The sequence below is a fragment of the Pelophylax lessonae genome (genome assembly GCF_965119305.1).
Source record: "Pelophylax lessonae genome assembly, chromosome: 5".
In the NCBI taxonomy this organism is placed as follows: Eukaryota; Metazoa; Chordata; class Amphibia; order Anura; family Ranidae; genus Pelophylax; species Pelophylax lessonae.
The window spans coordinates 75939559-75953758 of NC_138772.1; the positions used below are offsets into that span (position 1 = coordinate 75939559).

The 14200-nt window shown below is 45.2% G+C and overlaps 1 protein-coding gene across 6 annotated transcripts in view; it reads left to right on the forward strand.

Moving 5' to 3' along the window:
- Positions 1–14200, forward strand: part of KIAA1217 — a 958874-nt gene that overhangs the window by 451189 nt on the left and 493485 nt on the right. For all 6 annotated transcript variants that reach the window (XM_082258357.1, XM_082258354.1, XM_082258356.1 and 3 more), the window contains exon 2: positions 11934–12208. In XM_082258357.1, coding sequence (XP_082114483.1) covers positions 11934–12208 — 275 coding nt within the window. The remainder of the gene's footprint in view (positions 1–11933; positions 12209–14200) is intronic.

Consider the following 14200-nt stretch of genomic DNA (forward strand, 5'->3'; position numbering starts at 1 on the left):
TATTTACACAGACACACAACTCACATGAACATATTCCTTGAGATTCCTACTACATCCTGCGAATGCAAGGCCGAAGCCTACACATTATTGATGCTTACCTCTCATCCTGAAATAGTCATTCATGTGGTGGCAGCACATGCGCAAAATTATCTTAGCTGTCAGTCATTCAGAATGATTGAAGATCAAAGTCATTTGGTGCCGCCGCCGCTGGCTACACACAGTTTGTTTACATTTTGGTCATGGAAGTGGCCATGCCATGTAAATGTTTGCACAGTGCATGGTAAAATATGGTCAGAATTGCACTTCACTGTCCCACAGGCTGCTGTTCCGTTCGACTTCCCTCTGTCTTCTGGATATTTCTAGAAGTATAGTGGGAGGGAGAGCATGATAAGCAGGCTGAATATTTATGGATCCCTGGGGAGGCGTGCCCAGTAGGTGGTGGGGGAGCCCTTAAATATACTGAGGCCTGGCAGTCAAGGTGTAGCGTTCCATGGTCCAGCCTTCTGGAGGAGACCCCTGTGCTGGGGGCTCTGTCCCCAGGGCAGAGAGACAGAGGAGAAGCCTGAGGAATCCATTTTTTAAGACATCAGGGTCTCAGCTCTAGGCTTAGCTGAGGGCCTACCGAATGGGAGAAACCAGAGAGAGCCTGGATAGAACCCAGAGAACAGGGGCAAGGAAGCTCCATATTTCTGGGACTAAATGAGTACTTAATCCTAATACACAGAGCAGAAATGAGTGTGGGGTGCTTTCCCTCAGAAGCCAGTGCTATGTGGCTAACCCTACCCCAAACCTTACCCTCTGCTTTCCTTAAAGCGGAGTTCCGGGCACAAAATCGACCTAATCGATTTTGTGGCCATCCGCTTGCTCTTCTTCACCTGAAAAGGAATTGGATAGTTAGTATTATTTTTTTTTCTACTTACCTTGTAATTGTAGAAAGAAATACTCGCCTATTTTCCACTTCCTCCCTCTGTGGCTGCGGCCCGCGCCGTCACTTCCGGTTTGCAATGATTCCTGGGAGCTGAACGTCATCGCTACCAGGAATCAATGCGACGGCACCGGCCCCGCTCGTCACTTCCGGTGCGGCGCCGTATTCCCTGCTAAACAGCTTCTGGGCATGCCCAGAAGCTGTGGAGGAATGCGGCGCCGCACCGGAAGTGACGAGAGGGGCCGGTGCAGGCGCATTCTGGGAGAAGAAGACACGGAAGTGGACGCAGAAGAGGATCGCGCTGGCTTCAGCTGCCCACAACAGAGATGGCAACGCTGGAGAAGAAATTTTATAAGTGAGTATTTCTTCTTGCAGGTAAGTGCGATCCGGGACAGATCAGAGGCTAGCCATTGTGGAATGTACTAGCCCTGACTGTCCCGGGGGTATGTTCATTGAAAAAATGTTTTTGTGCCCGGAATTCCGCTTTAAAGCTGAACTGAGGCAGATAAAAACACACAAATTAAGGTGGATGAGTCTGGCAGCAGCCTTCATGGTGGAATGAAGAGGGGATAACCTATATAAAGGTAATCTGATGAGAAGTAAGTTGCAGTAGTCGAAGCAAGAGATGACCAGGGAGTGAATTAGGAGCTTTGTGGTTAGAAAGGTGTGTATTTTGGAGATGTTGCGGAGGTTGAGGTGGCAGGATTTGGAATGTGATTAAATATGGGGCCGAAAGGAGAGTTTAGAGTCCAGGACTATACCTAGCACCCTGGCATTTTGGGAAGGGTGGATGGTTGTGACATTGACATCTTCCTGGGAGACGTCAGCTGGGACGAAATGCGTCGGGACCGGTGTGCTGATGTCACCATGCAAAACCCGGAAAGGATGGGCGATAGTGTATCTGGCCGGCTTTTCTATGAATATAGCGCTATTTTATCTGCTGAATGTGAGTTCCTTTCCTTTTACTATTAAAGTGTTGTTTACATATTACACTATGGAGGCTCTTTTATTCCTTATATGTTAACCCCTGGATTGTTGCTGTCTATGCTATATATGGTCTGAGTGCGGTATATAGTGGAACATCTACCCCCTCATGTCACAGATGACATCATCGGGGCCACGCCCCTAATGGCTATATAATAAGCTGCAGAGACCGGAGATAGGCATAATCAGCGGAGACGTCGGAGGAGGAGGACCGGAGGAAGAAGAGCCGACAGCCGACAGCAAAAGAGCAGAAGACCGGAGAGGAGAAGAAAAGAAGAGAGGACAGCAGAAGAGGGGACAGCAAAAGAGCAGAAGACCCCGGAGAGAAGAACACAAGAAGAGGGGACAGCAAAAGAGCAGAAGACCCCGGAGAGGAGAAGACAAGAAGGGCGGACAGCAAAAGAGCAGAAGACCCTGGAGAGGAGAAGACCCCGGAGAGGAGAAGACAAGAAGAGTCGGATGAAGATTTTTAATAAACTTTCCAAAACGTCTCTTGTCGTTATTTACATACACTGCCTTTTATGTGGTGAATGAGAAGGGGTACAGGGTACCCCATACCCATTCACATAGGGAGGGGGTCCGGGATCTGGGGGGTCCCTTGTTAAAGGGGGCTTCCAGATTCCGATGAGTCCCCTGCCCGCAGACCCCACAACCACCGGCCAGGGTTGTGGGGATGAGGCCCTTGTCCTCATCAACATGGGGGCAAGGTGCTTTGAGGTGGGGGGTGCAGAGCTCCCCCTGCCCCAAAGTACCAACACCCCCCCATGTTGAGGGCATGTGGCCTGGTGTGGTCCAGGGGGGGTGGAGCCGCTCGCTCGTCCCCTCCCCTTTCCTGGCCTGCCGGGCTGCATGCTCGGATAAGGGTCTGGTATGGATTTTGGGGGGGACCCCACGCCGTTTTTTCGGCATGGGGCTACCCTCAAATTCCATACCAGACCCGAAGGGCCTGGTTTGGAACCTTGGGGGGGACCCCCACGCCGTTTTTTTCCCATTTTGGCGTGGAGTTCCCCCTCAAGATTCTCACAGCGCAAGTCGCCCCGCAAGTCGGATCCGACTTGCAGTGTTGCGGTGCGACCTCCATTCAAATCAATAGGCTCCCATAGGGAACCATTGATTTTGAATGGAAGAAAAAAAAACGCTGCTAAAAGCAACGTGGCAAAACGTGCAATAACGCCAATGGAAAAAGCTACTGAAAGCACGTTTTTACAGCTGCTTTTTCCGGCGTCAGAACTAACTTTGACGTACGTTTTTTCTAACGCCCCGTGCGCATGGGGCCTAAATTTCTTGATGTCACCTTATTGTTTCATTACTAGTGTGCACATATACTTTTATATATTTTTATATATGTTATTTTTTATATTCATTTGGGTTTGGCACTATACTATTTAGTAAGTGTGCACATTCACGCATTGGTGGCATATATATATATTTATTTATCTATTAATTTATACATTTAGTCATTTATAGCGCAGCTTTTACTTTGCTTATAGCTGATTGATGCCTGTCTGAAGTCCATACTGACGCCATACAAACGCTATAGGAGTGTTTGTTGAGTGTTGGAAATTTAGTCCAGTGGAACAACCCCAGTAACTTGGTGATGCGTGAAGAGACTGATGTTGTTGCATACTGTTTTTAATGAAGTCTGTAAGTGGACTGGTTCACTGAATGGTGAGTTAGATCTTAAAGTGATATTAAAATCTTTTTCTTTTCTTTAATATACTTACCTGCTCTGTGTAATGGTTTTGCACAGAGCAGCCCCAATCCTCCTCTTCTCAATTCCCCTGCTGGCGCTCCTTGCCCCTCCCTCCTTCCAAGTGCCCCCAAAGCAAGCAGCTTGCAAAGGAGGCACCCAAGCAGGCTCACTCCAGAGACATTGCTCTGTTTATCCATTCACAGACACAGCCCCGGCTTGGTACCACCCCTTTCTCTTCTGATTGGCTTAGTGACTGTGATTGACAGCAGCGGGAGCAAATGGCTTCTGCTGCTGTCCCAGCCAATGATGAGGGAGAGTCCCCTGAGAGCCGTGGCACTCGTGCACATCTCTGGATTGAGAGGGGGCTCAGGTAAGTATTGACTGGACTGGGGGATGCTGCAAAGAGAAGGTTTTTTTTTACCTTCATGCATTCTATTCCTTAAACATTTACAACCACTTTAAATTGACACTAAGCTCTGGTTTTAGAATAAAAAATTATATTCAAGTATTCTTTAAAAAAAAAAAAAAAGTCCCTTCTATTGCTCTCAGCCACCTCCAAATTCTTTTTTTTTTATGTTTTTTATTTTGCTGCTATCTGACTTCCTGTTAGAGGGTGACTACGTTCATTCTCCTACACTGTCTGTATAAATGTAGCCACCTTCTCTTGCTCACTCCAAAGATGGACTAGGGGCAGAGAGCTGTGAACATGACTGCAACTAATGTTTACTGCTCATTCCTGACAAACAGAAGTGAGGGGGGAAATGAGAGGTTCGGGAGCTCACAGAGGATGTTACAAGGCTTCAGAAAAACAGATTACAGGGCCAATAAGTAGTGGATGTGTATGGAAGATTTTTGAATAATTATATTGTTTAGTGTCTCTTTACTATATAAAGTAGCTTCTTAGAGGCCACCCCCATCCTTTACTATTCACAGCAGCTGCAAATATCACGGCAAATCAGCAGAGCCGCCCCTCGCAAATGGCTCGACTAATAGACATGCTGCGACGTCCATATGATATTTCCTTCACAGTCGGCTGATCTGTTCCCTGATTTTCCACATAATTAAGTGACTGAGGATTGTCACTGCAGGAAACGTCAGCTAAAATCTAGCAGCACATTCCAGGGATTCCGTACGGCCCGGTCTGGTATGGAAAGTACAATGCAAAAATAATGAGAGTGGAAGAAAGCACAAAAGCAACAAGTCAGCAAAAAGTGAATACTGTATAGGGAAACAATAATAATAGTAATAATAATAAAAGTTCAGATTAAGGAGGTTTATGGAGGCACGTGTAAATCATTAGAATATAATTCCAGAAAGTTATAATGCTATTAATAATAATAAAACAAATAGGCCTGATTTATTCAAATATTTGATATACGCGTTGGCTAGATCAGCATTTTTCAACCGGGGTACCATTTTGGTTCTGCTGGAGCGCCACAAATATAGTTTGGACAGTTGGCAGCACTATCATAGTAAATAATGGTCTGGGCTAATAATGGGTCAGGATGCGCAGTGTCATACATTGCATTGGTGCTGGAAGCCGGCCCGTCTGCACCATGGTAATCCATAATCCAAGGACACTTTGTTGGGGGACTCTGATAATATGAGGATACTCTGATGTGATGGGGGGCTTTCATGATTAGGGGGGGCACTGATGTTATATAGAGACCTTTAATGTGATGACGAGAGGACTGTGATGAAGGGGGGACTGTGATGTGATGAAGGGGGGGCTGTGATGTGTTGAACAGGAGACTGTGATGTGATGAAGGGGGGACTGAGATGTGATGAACAGGGGGCTGTGATGTGATAGAGGGGGAACTGTGATGTGATAATGCGGGGCTGTGATGTGATAGAGGGGGAACTGTGATGTGATAATGCGGGGGCTGTGATGTGATGAAGGGGGGATTGTGATGTGATAATGGGGGGCGGGGGGCTGTGATGTGATGAAGGGAGGACTGTGATGTGATGAAGGTTGGACTGAGATGTGATGTACAGGGGGCTGTGATGTGATAAAGGGGGACTTTGATGTGATGAAGGGAGGACTGTGATGTGATAGAGGGGGCTGTGATGTGATGAAGGGGGAGCTGTGATGTGATAGAGGGGGAACTGTGATGTAATGAAGGGGGGGCTGTGATGTGATAATGGGGGGGGGGCTGTGATTTGATGAAGGGGGGACTATGATGCGATAATGGGGGGGGGCTGTGATGTGATGAAGGGGGACTGTGATGTGATGAAGGTGGGACTGTGATGTGTTGAACAGGAGACTGTGATGTGATAAAGGGCTGACTGTGATGTGATGAAGGGGGGCTGTGATGTGATAATGGGGGGGCTGTGATGTGATGAAGGGGGGACTATGATGTGATAATGAGGGGGGGGCTGTGATGTGATGAAGGTGGGACTGTGATGTGATGAAGGCTGGACTGTGATGTGATGAAGGGGGGGCTGTGATGTGTTGAACAGGAGACTGTGATGTGATAAAGGGCGGACTGTGAAGTGATGAAGGGGGGCTGTGATGTGATAATGGGGGGGCTGTGATGTGATGCTGGGTGGGCTGAGATGTGATGAAGGGGGGACTGAGATATGATGAAGGGGGGACTGAGATGTGATGAAGGTGGGACTGTGATGTGTTGAGCAGGAGACTGTGATGTGATGAAGAGGGGCTGTGATGTGATAAAGGGAGGACTGTGATGTAATGAAGAGGGAGCTGTGATGTGATAGAGGGGGAACTGTGATGTGATGAAGGGGGGGCTGTGATGTGATAATAGGGGGGCTGTGATGTGATGAAGGGGGGATTGTGATGTGATAATGGGGGGGGGGCTGTGATGTGATGCTGGGTGGACTGTGATGTGATGAAGGGGGGACTGAGATGTGATGAAGGGTGGACTGTGATGTGATGAAGGGGGGACTGAGATGTGATGAAGGGTGGACTGTGATGTGATGAAGGGGGGACTGAGATGTGATGAAGGGTGGACTGTGATGTGATGAAGGGGGGACTGAGATGTGATGAAGTGGGGACTGAGATGTGATGAAGGGTGGACTGTGATGTGATGAAGGGGGGACTGAGATGTGATGAAGGGGGGACTGAGATGTGATGAAGGGTGGACTGTGATGTGATGAAGGGGGGACTGAGATGTGATGAAGGGGGGACTGAGATGTGATGAAGGGTGGACTGTGATGTGATGAAGGGGGGACTGAGATGTGATGAAGGGTGGACTGTGATGTGATGAAGGGGGGACTGAGATGTGATGAAGGGGGGACTGAGATTTGATGAAGGTTGGACAGAGATGTGATGAAGGGTGGACTGAGATTTGATGAAGGTTGGACAGAGATGTGATGAACGGGGGGCTGTGATGTGATAAAGGGAAAAAATCCTGCTAAAAATCGCTGATGACTGCCATCACTAGTAAAAACAATAAAAAAAAAAAAAAAATAGAAAGTCCATAAATGTATCCCAAAGTTCCCTTATGTTTTAGAGCAAAAAGTAAAAAATACTGTTTTTGTTTTTTTTTTCAAAATTGTGGTTCTTTTTTTGTTTATAGCGCAAAAAGTAAAAACCGCAGAGGTGATCAAATACCACCAAAAGAAAGCTCTGTTTGTGGGAAAACAAGGACATCAATTGTATTTGGGTACAGCTTCCCACGACTTCACAATTGTCAGTTAAAGCAACGCAGTGCCATATCACAAAAAATGGCCTGGTCATTTTGGGGGTAAAACCTTTCGGAGTTGAAGTGGTTAAACCGACAAGTGTTTTTTTTTTTTTTTTTTACTACTTTTTTTCTACTATTTCTTTGTACTGGTTTTTAAGAATTCACAAATGCAGCAATTTAGAAATTGGATGAAAGGTTTAGCACTGGGAAACACTTTTTGAAAGATAAAAAGTGCATTTTATATACAACTATATAGATTAGACTAAAGAAACGGGCAAATGAGGAGGAAACAGGGAGAGAGGGACTCCAAATCAGGGACCGTCCCTCGAAATCAGGGACAGTTGGGAGCTATGCATATTATGTGGCTGTTTTCCCTGATGGCTCCTCTTCTCCTAGTTGAAGATGGAGCTTCCTCCTCTCTTTTATGGGGGTGTAATCTGGGATGAGAGCGGAGAAGCTCTGGAAATAGGTGTCCTTCACTGCTGAGTACTTGGGGGACCATAGCAGGAAGTGGGCCTCTTCGGGGCCCCCTGATCACAGCAATGGCACAGTCTACTCTCCCTGGGAATGTAGGTCTGTCTGTGCTTCCCTAACTCCATTTCCAGGCTGTGGACCCTCCGTCTGCAGGATCTGCCTTTAGGATAAAGGTGCAACTTCCTGTGTTCAAAAATAGGACCAATGACCTTATTACACTTCCAGCTATTAAAGCGGTATTAGACGCAAAACCAAAAATGTAATATATTGTAGCTTACCAATCATTAGATGTGGTGGCTGCATTCAGTTTCTTTTTTTTTTGGCTTATTTCCTTCTGTTATCACTAGGTGATCTGGCACTCTGGATGAAGGAGCACAGGGGGCATCTTTGGACAGCAATATTGTCAGTCAGGGGGGGGGGGGGGGCAGTGTTAGATGGACTAGCCGATTTAGATACACAAACAAATTGAAGCCAGACCTCAGCTGATACTTTATAAGCAGTTCCAGCAAACAGCTTTGTTCTGTTTAGGATAAAGGTTTTACAGAAATATGTAAAAGCCAGTGGCGCCCCCCTATCAATGCGCCTCGCCCCCTAATCTACATGCAGGGCTCCGGACGCATGGATTCCAATAGGGGATTTTTTTTTTTTAAGCAGGTGATTAGAGCCAGAGGCCCTAATAGGCTTCAGAAAAGGGTGGGCTGAGGGCGCAGAGCACTGCGCCCTGAGCCCACCCAGTTGTATGGCAATAGCGAATGAATATTCACTGTTGTCACACTGATTTTCCTCCCAGCCAATCAGAAAGTGGGTCATGAGACCCCTTTCCTGATTGGCTGAAAAGAGAAGCGATTTTACTGGCCGTTGGCCAGGAAGAGGGAGGAGTCGTACGGCCGGAGGAGACTCACAGCCGCTCGGGGAAGGAGCAGGTAAGGATGCTGGCTGTCCAGCTGGGCAGCCAGCCATCTGTCCCGGGAAGGGGGAGAAGAGAGGGGGTGGTAGATTTGATTGCCGGCCGGCCCTCGGGGGTGGTGTTGTTTTAACCGCCCCCCCCCCCCCAAATTTTCATTCACCAGCCGCCACTGGTAAAAGCTGATCAATGTAACTACACCTGTCAGTAGTAAATTGTTTGTCTCATTTCTGTAACTGCTGCATCTGCAGAACAGCTTGTTCTTTTGAAAAACAACAGACTTACAGGCAAGATCACCAGCTGAAAACAGAAGAAAGGAAATGTAAAAAAGAAAATGAATGCAGCCATCACATCCATGTATTAGCAAGGTGCAATGTAATAAAAGTTTGCTATTGGGTTTAATGCCACTTTAACCACTTTAGCCCGGAAGGTTTTGCCCCCTTAATGACCAGGCCATTTTTTGCAATTCGGCACTGCGTTACTTTAACAGGCAATTGTGCGATGCTGTACCCAAATAAAATTGATGTCCTTTTTCTCCCACAAGTAGAGCTTTCTTTTGGTGGTATTTGATCACCTGTGCGATTTATATTTTTTGCGCTATAAACAAAAAAAGAGCGACAATTCTGAAAAAAAAAAAAACGTTGTTTTTCACATTCTGCTATATAACATTCCCAATTAAAAAAAATTAAAAATCTAATTTTTTAACCATTTTAGGCCAATTTGTATTCTGCTACATATTTTTGGTAAAAAAAAATCCCAATAAGCATATTTTAATTGGTTTGTACTAAAGTTATTGCATCTACAAACTAGGGGAAAGATTTATGTCTTTTCTATAAATATATATTTTTTTAAACTAGTAATGGCGGTGATCTGCAATTTTTAGCGGGACAGATCGGACCCCTAGCTGACACTTTTGGGGGGACCAGTGACATTACTATAGTAATCAGTGCTAAAAATATGCACTGTTACTGTAATAAAGCCATTGGCAGGGAAGGAGTTAACCTAGGGGTGATCAAATGGTTAAGTGTGAGCCTAGGGGAGTGTTTTCTAACTGTATGGGGGAGGGACTTGTGGAATCAACACAGAGACCTGTGATCCTAAATAGAAGGATCACAGGCGCTCTGTGTTCATTCCAAAGAGAACAATGTGTTTACAACAGCAGACCGCTCGGGGAGCGATCGCGGGTACCCGGCAGCAATTGCGGCCGCCGGCCCTGTGGATCGGCTTCCCCGCTGCCTAATGGGGGCGCTTGTGCGTCCCCCGCGAACTGAGGTGCCTATACATCGGTTCGCGCAACCCATCCAGCCTGCTGCTGCGGCGGGCGGTGGGCAAGTGGTTAAGATAAAAGCTTTATAAGGACAACTCTGTAAACAGAGAAAACAAGAGGCACTTTTTCAAAGTTAACTGTATTTTGAGAATATGGTTTAACACAGTGGTTCTTAACCTTGTTGGAGGTACTGAACCCTACCAGTTTCATATGCGCATTCACCGAACCCTTCTTACAGACTTGTATAAAGTACTTGAAATTTCTACTTGAGTAAAAGTACAAGTGCTCGATCAAAAAGTGACTTGAGTAGAAGTGGAAGTGCTCGCAGAAAAAGTTACTTAAGTAGAAGTACTAAAGTATTCAACATTTTTTTTACTTAAGTATTGCAAGTAGTTTTTTCAACAAATTTGCTACTTAAGTACTAAAAGTAAAAAGTACCAGTAGTTTTGAAAAAAAATTTCTACTCAAGTACTGAAAGTAGAAGTACAAGTACTGTGTTATGTAGTTATTAAAGAAAGAAGTCAAAAGTTTGAACATCATATTGGTTTTTATTATTTCAAATGATTTATTCAAATGATTAACCTGTGTTTGTTAGTGGTTTCTTGATGCACTTTAAGCGCTGTAGCACCATTTATTTGTTTGTTTCATATTTTCTTTTTATTGGAAAGATTTGGTATAGCAGCTTTTATTATACACAGCCTTTATTTTCATATGCGCTGATTTACAAATGACATTATACACATTATTTTGAGCTTTATGCAACCTGCCATCTACTGTTCTGGCAGTGGTAATTTTTTTAAAAGTAACGAGTAACTATGCAGCACAAGAAAAAAAATACTTGAGTAGAAGTATCGAAATCATCGAAAAAATGTAGTGAAGTAAAAGTAGAAGAAAAAAATTCTACTCTAGGAAAGTACAGATACCGCATTTCGGTACTTAAGTACAGTACTTAAGTAGTTCTACTTCGTTACTATACATCTCTGCCTTCTTAATTGGAAAAAAAAATATGATTTTTTCAAATTCAAAACATAGGTATATATTTAGGACGGTATATATTTATACATAGGTGCACAAAATGAACAAAACCATTGCATTAATACTGAGCGCTGACCATTTGCATTAACACTGACCGCTGACCATTTGCATTAACACTGACCGCTGACCATTTGCATTAATACTGAGCGCTGACCATTTGCATTAATACTGAGCACTGACCATTTGCATTACCAACCAACTAACCAAAAAAAAAAAAAAAAAGTCTCTCCTAACTTAAAAAAAAAAAAAAAATGCCATACCAATACTGCACACTACACAGTGGGGGGGGGGGGGGGGCTTTTTAGTAAAACACTTCTCTGCAGAGAACACCACACCACCACATATACCTACCTTAGTCCTCCTGATTCTGGTCTGGCTGCTGCGCTGGCCTAGTAGTGCGTGGCCTGCTCTGGCCTGGGTCTGGTGCCAGACTGGTGTCAGACTCACTCAGTGAGTCACTTGAGTGAGCCACCACTCACTAAGCCTCCTCCTAGGCCTAGGAGTTGGACCTCTCTCCCCTCTAGTCTCAGAGTCCCCGCTCTCACTCTGCTCAGTCTGTCCTTGTCCTCGCCGTCAGTGCACTGACTCACAGTGTGTCAGTGTCACAGGACATGTGAATCACTCCGCCAGGTCCGGTCTCTGTACTGTGGGGATGTTGTGTGTTTCCATGATGACGGCGCGGAGCGGAAGGACACTCCCGAAATTGGAGAAATAATCCCTGACAGCGAAGTGGTAGCGGAGGGTGTGCGTGTCATCACGAATCATATGAGTCCTCCGCCGAACCCCAGAGACTGACTCACCGAACCCCTGGGGTTCGATCGAACCCAGGTTAAGAACCACTGGTTTAACAAGTCGAACCGAAAAAAATAACACAAGCTATATAAAATAAGTTTATAAAATGCAATTATCACCTCCTTTTATAATGTCTGGCAGCCTTCCACAAAGCCATATAAAGGTTTGCATACCGCCCGCTAATGTGATATTATGTTTTACATATTTTTCAGGTGAGACGAAAAAGAATTCATTCAGCGGCTCATTAGATGAAACAGAATGTCACCAGTCTAAAGAGAACCTGTCTAATGGAAACATCCCACCTAAAGCTGTACGGAATATTCCCCGGAGACACACAGTAGGTGGGCCCCGCAGTTCAAAAGAAATCCTGGGAATGCAGACCTCCGACATGGATAGGAAGAGGGAGGCGTTTCTGGAGCATCTAAAATACAAATACCCTCATCATGCTACAGCAATAATGGGTCACCAGGAGCGCCTAAGAGAACAGGTAGGACAATGCACCTTCTAGGCACAATCACTCTTCTTGTCTTTAGCGTTGAAAGTATGACAATGTCTAAGGACATCAATATTATTATCTGGGACCTATAACAAAATAATTATAGGAAGGGAATTCCTTGTGTGATAATGATATCATAAAGCGTGAACATTCTTCTCCCTTGCAATCGTAAAAGCAGATTCCCTATTGGTTCTGGCTGGAAAACCAGGGGTCCCCAAGGGTTAGGGAGACTGTGCTTCATTTTAAGAACAAGAGTATATCATGGGACTTTAACGGTGCTTGGATTAAACCAACATATGTAATAAAGTATACATTTTATTTATATAAAAATGAATCATAGAAATTATATCAGTATAAAGTGCATTTTCACAGTGAAGTAAACGTGAAATCATGCTAAAAATGCACTTTAGGCTCGGTTCACATTTGTGCGATGCGGGAACGCTGTGAATATGCAGCGTGATTCTGCATCGCATCCGCACATCTGGCAGTTCACACTGGCATATGCGATACGCAGGGGGTGTCAATTAAATGTTAATGACACCCCCAGGTTGATCGCATATCGCAGTGCGATCTGCAAGTGTGAACCACTGTGCGATCCGTATCTGATGCGGCTCAAAAAATGCCTCATGTGCGAGTTTGCTGCGGATGCGCTGCGAATTCAGCCATACCAAGTATATGGCTGAACTCGCATCCGCACAGGAGATCGCATGTAATGAAGGAGCAGTGCGCTCCGAATTACATGTGATCAGCGCATCCGCACAAGTGTGAACCGGCTCTGCTGCTGATTTAATTTTTATGATTCATTTTGATATAAATAAAATTTATACTTTTTTATTACATATGTTGGTTTATTCCAAGCACCGTTAAAGTCCCATGATATACTCTTGTTCTTAGTCTTTCTATGCAAGGGATGTTAATGCTATGATCTATTGACTTACTGACCCTCTTCACCATTTTTTCCACAATTTTGTGCATTATTTTAGTTACTTAATGTGTGAGATGCTGCATTTACTAAACCACTTTTTACCAACTAAGTGGATGGATTAAATATTTACCCAGCAGAGCGAGTCATTTTCTGTTACTTGCTGATCTGTAGTTGTATTGTATTTTAGAAGTTCTCCATAGATGGCCTACAGGGCAGGCACCAGCATAAGGCTAGGCTGCTTAGACAGCCGCCTTAGGGCGTCAGGATGAGGGGGGTGGAAAAACCTGAATCTTAGGCCACTTGCTGGGGATTCGGATTTTTTAAATACCTGTCTTCCATTTCCCTAACGCTGCTCACTCTCTCCTACCGGGTGCAACGTGGAGATTGTTTGCCTCACCTGCCAGCTGCCTGCGGCCAGTGAGAGGAAGCAGGGGATGCATAACCTGCACCCTCATTGCCATTTAGTGACTGTTCAGCACAGCTCAAATTTTCAGTGCTGTGTGACGTCCTTCATTCAGTGCCCCATCACATTACAGGCACAACGTGGAGGAGATGCCAGCACAGCTGTAGACAGGGGGTGTGAGGAGTGAATACACCCACCCCCTCATTACTAATGCCATTCAGGGACAGTTTATTCAAATGTTACGTCCTTCATGCTGCGCTCCATTACATAACAGGCGTGAGGTAATGTGAAGGAGGTTTCACGCAGGGTGCTTGCCAATAGCCAGCGAGGAAAGGGGGGAATGGATATTCCCACCCCTCATCACATGTAACTGCTGGCCCAGAGTTGTTTTGTCAATTACCATATACTTGTGCTGGCTGCTGAAGCAAAAGTGCTTAGTGCCACAGATTTTCTTGTTAAAGGTAAAAAAACGAAACTAAAGGAGAAGTACAGCCAAAGCTCGTTTGGCTGTACTTCTCCTATGGATCACAGGAGTGCAATTCATTCTGCACTCATGTGACCCGTTTTCAGTTGACAGTGGGATGAAGCCCGCTGTCGGCTGAGGCCACAGAACCGATTCAGACTCAGAAAAGATCTACCCACATGTCTAGGCTGG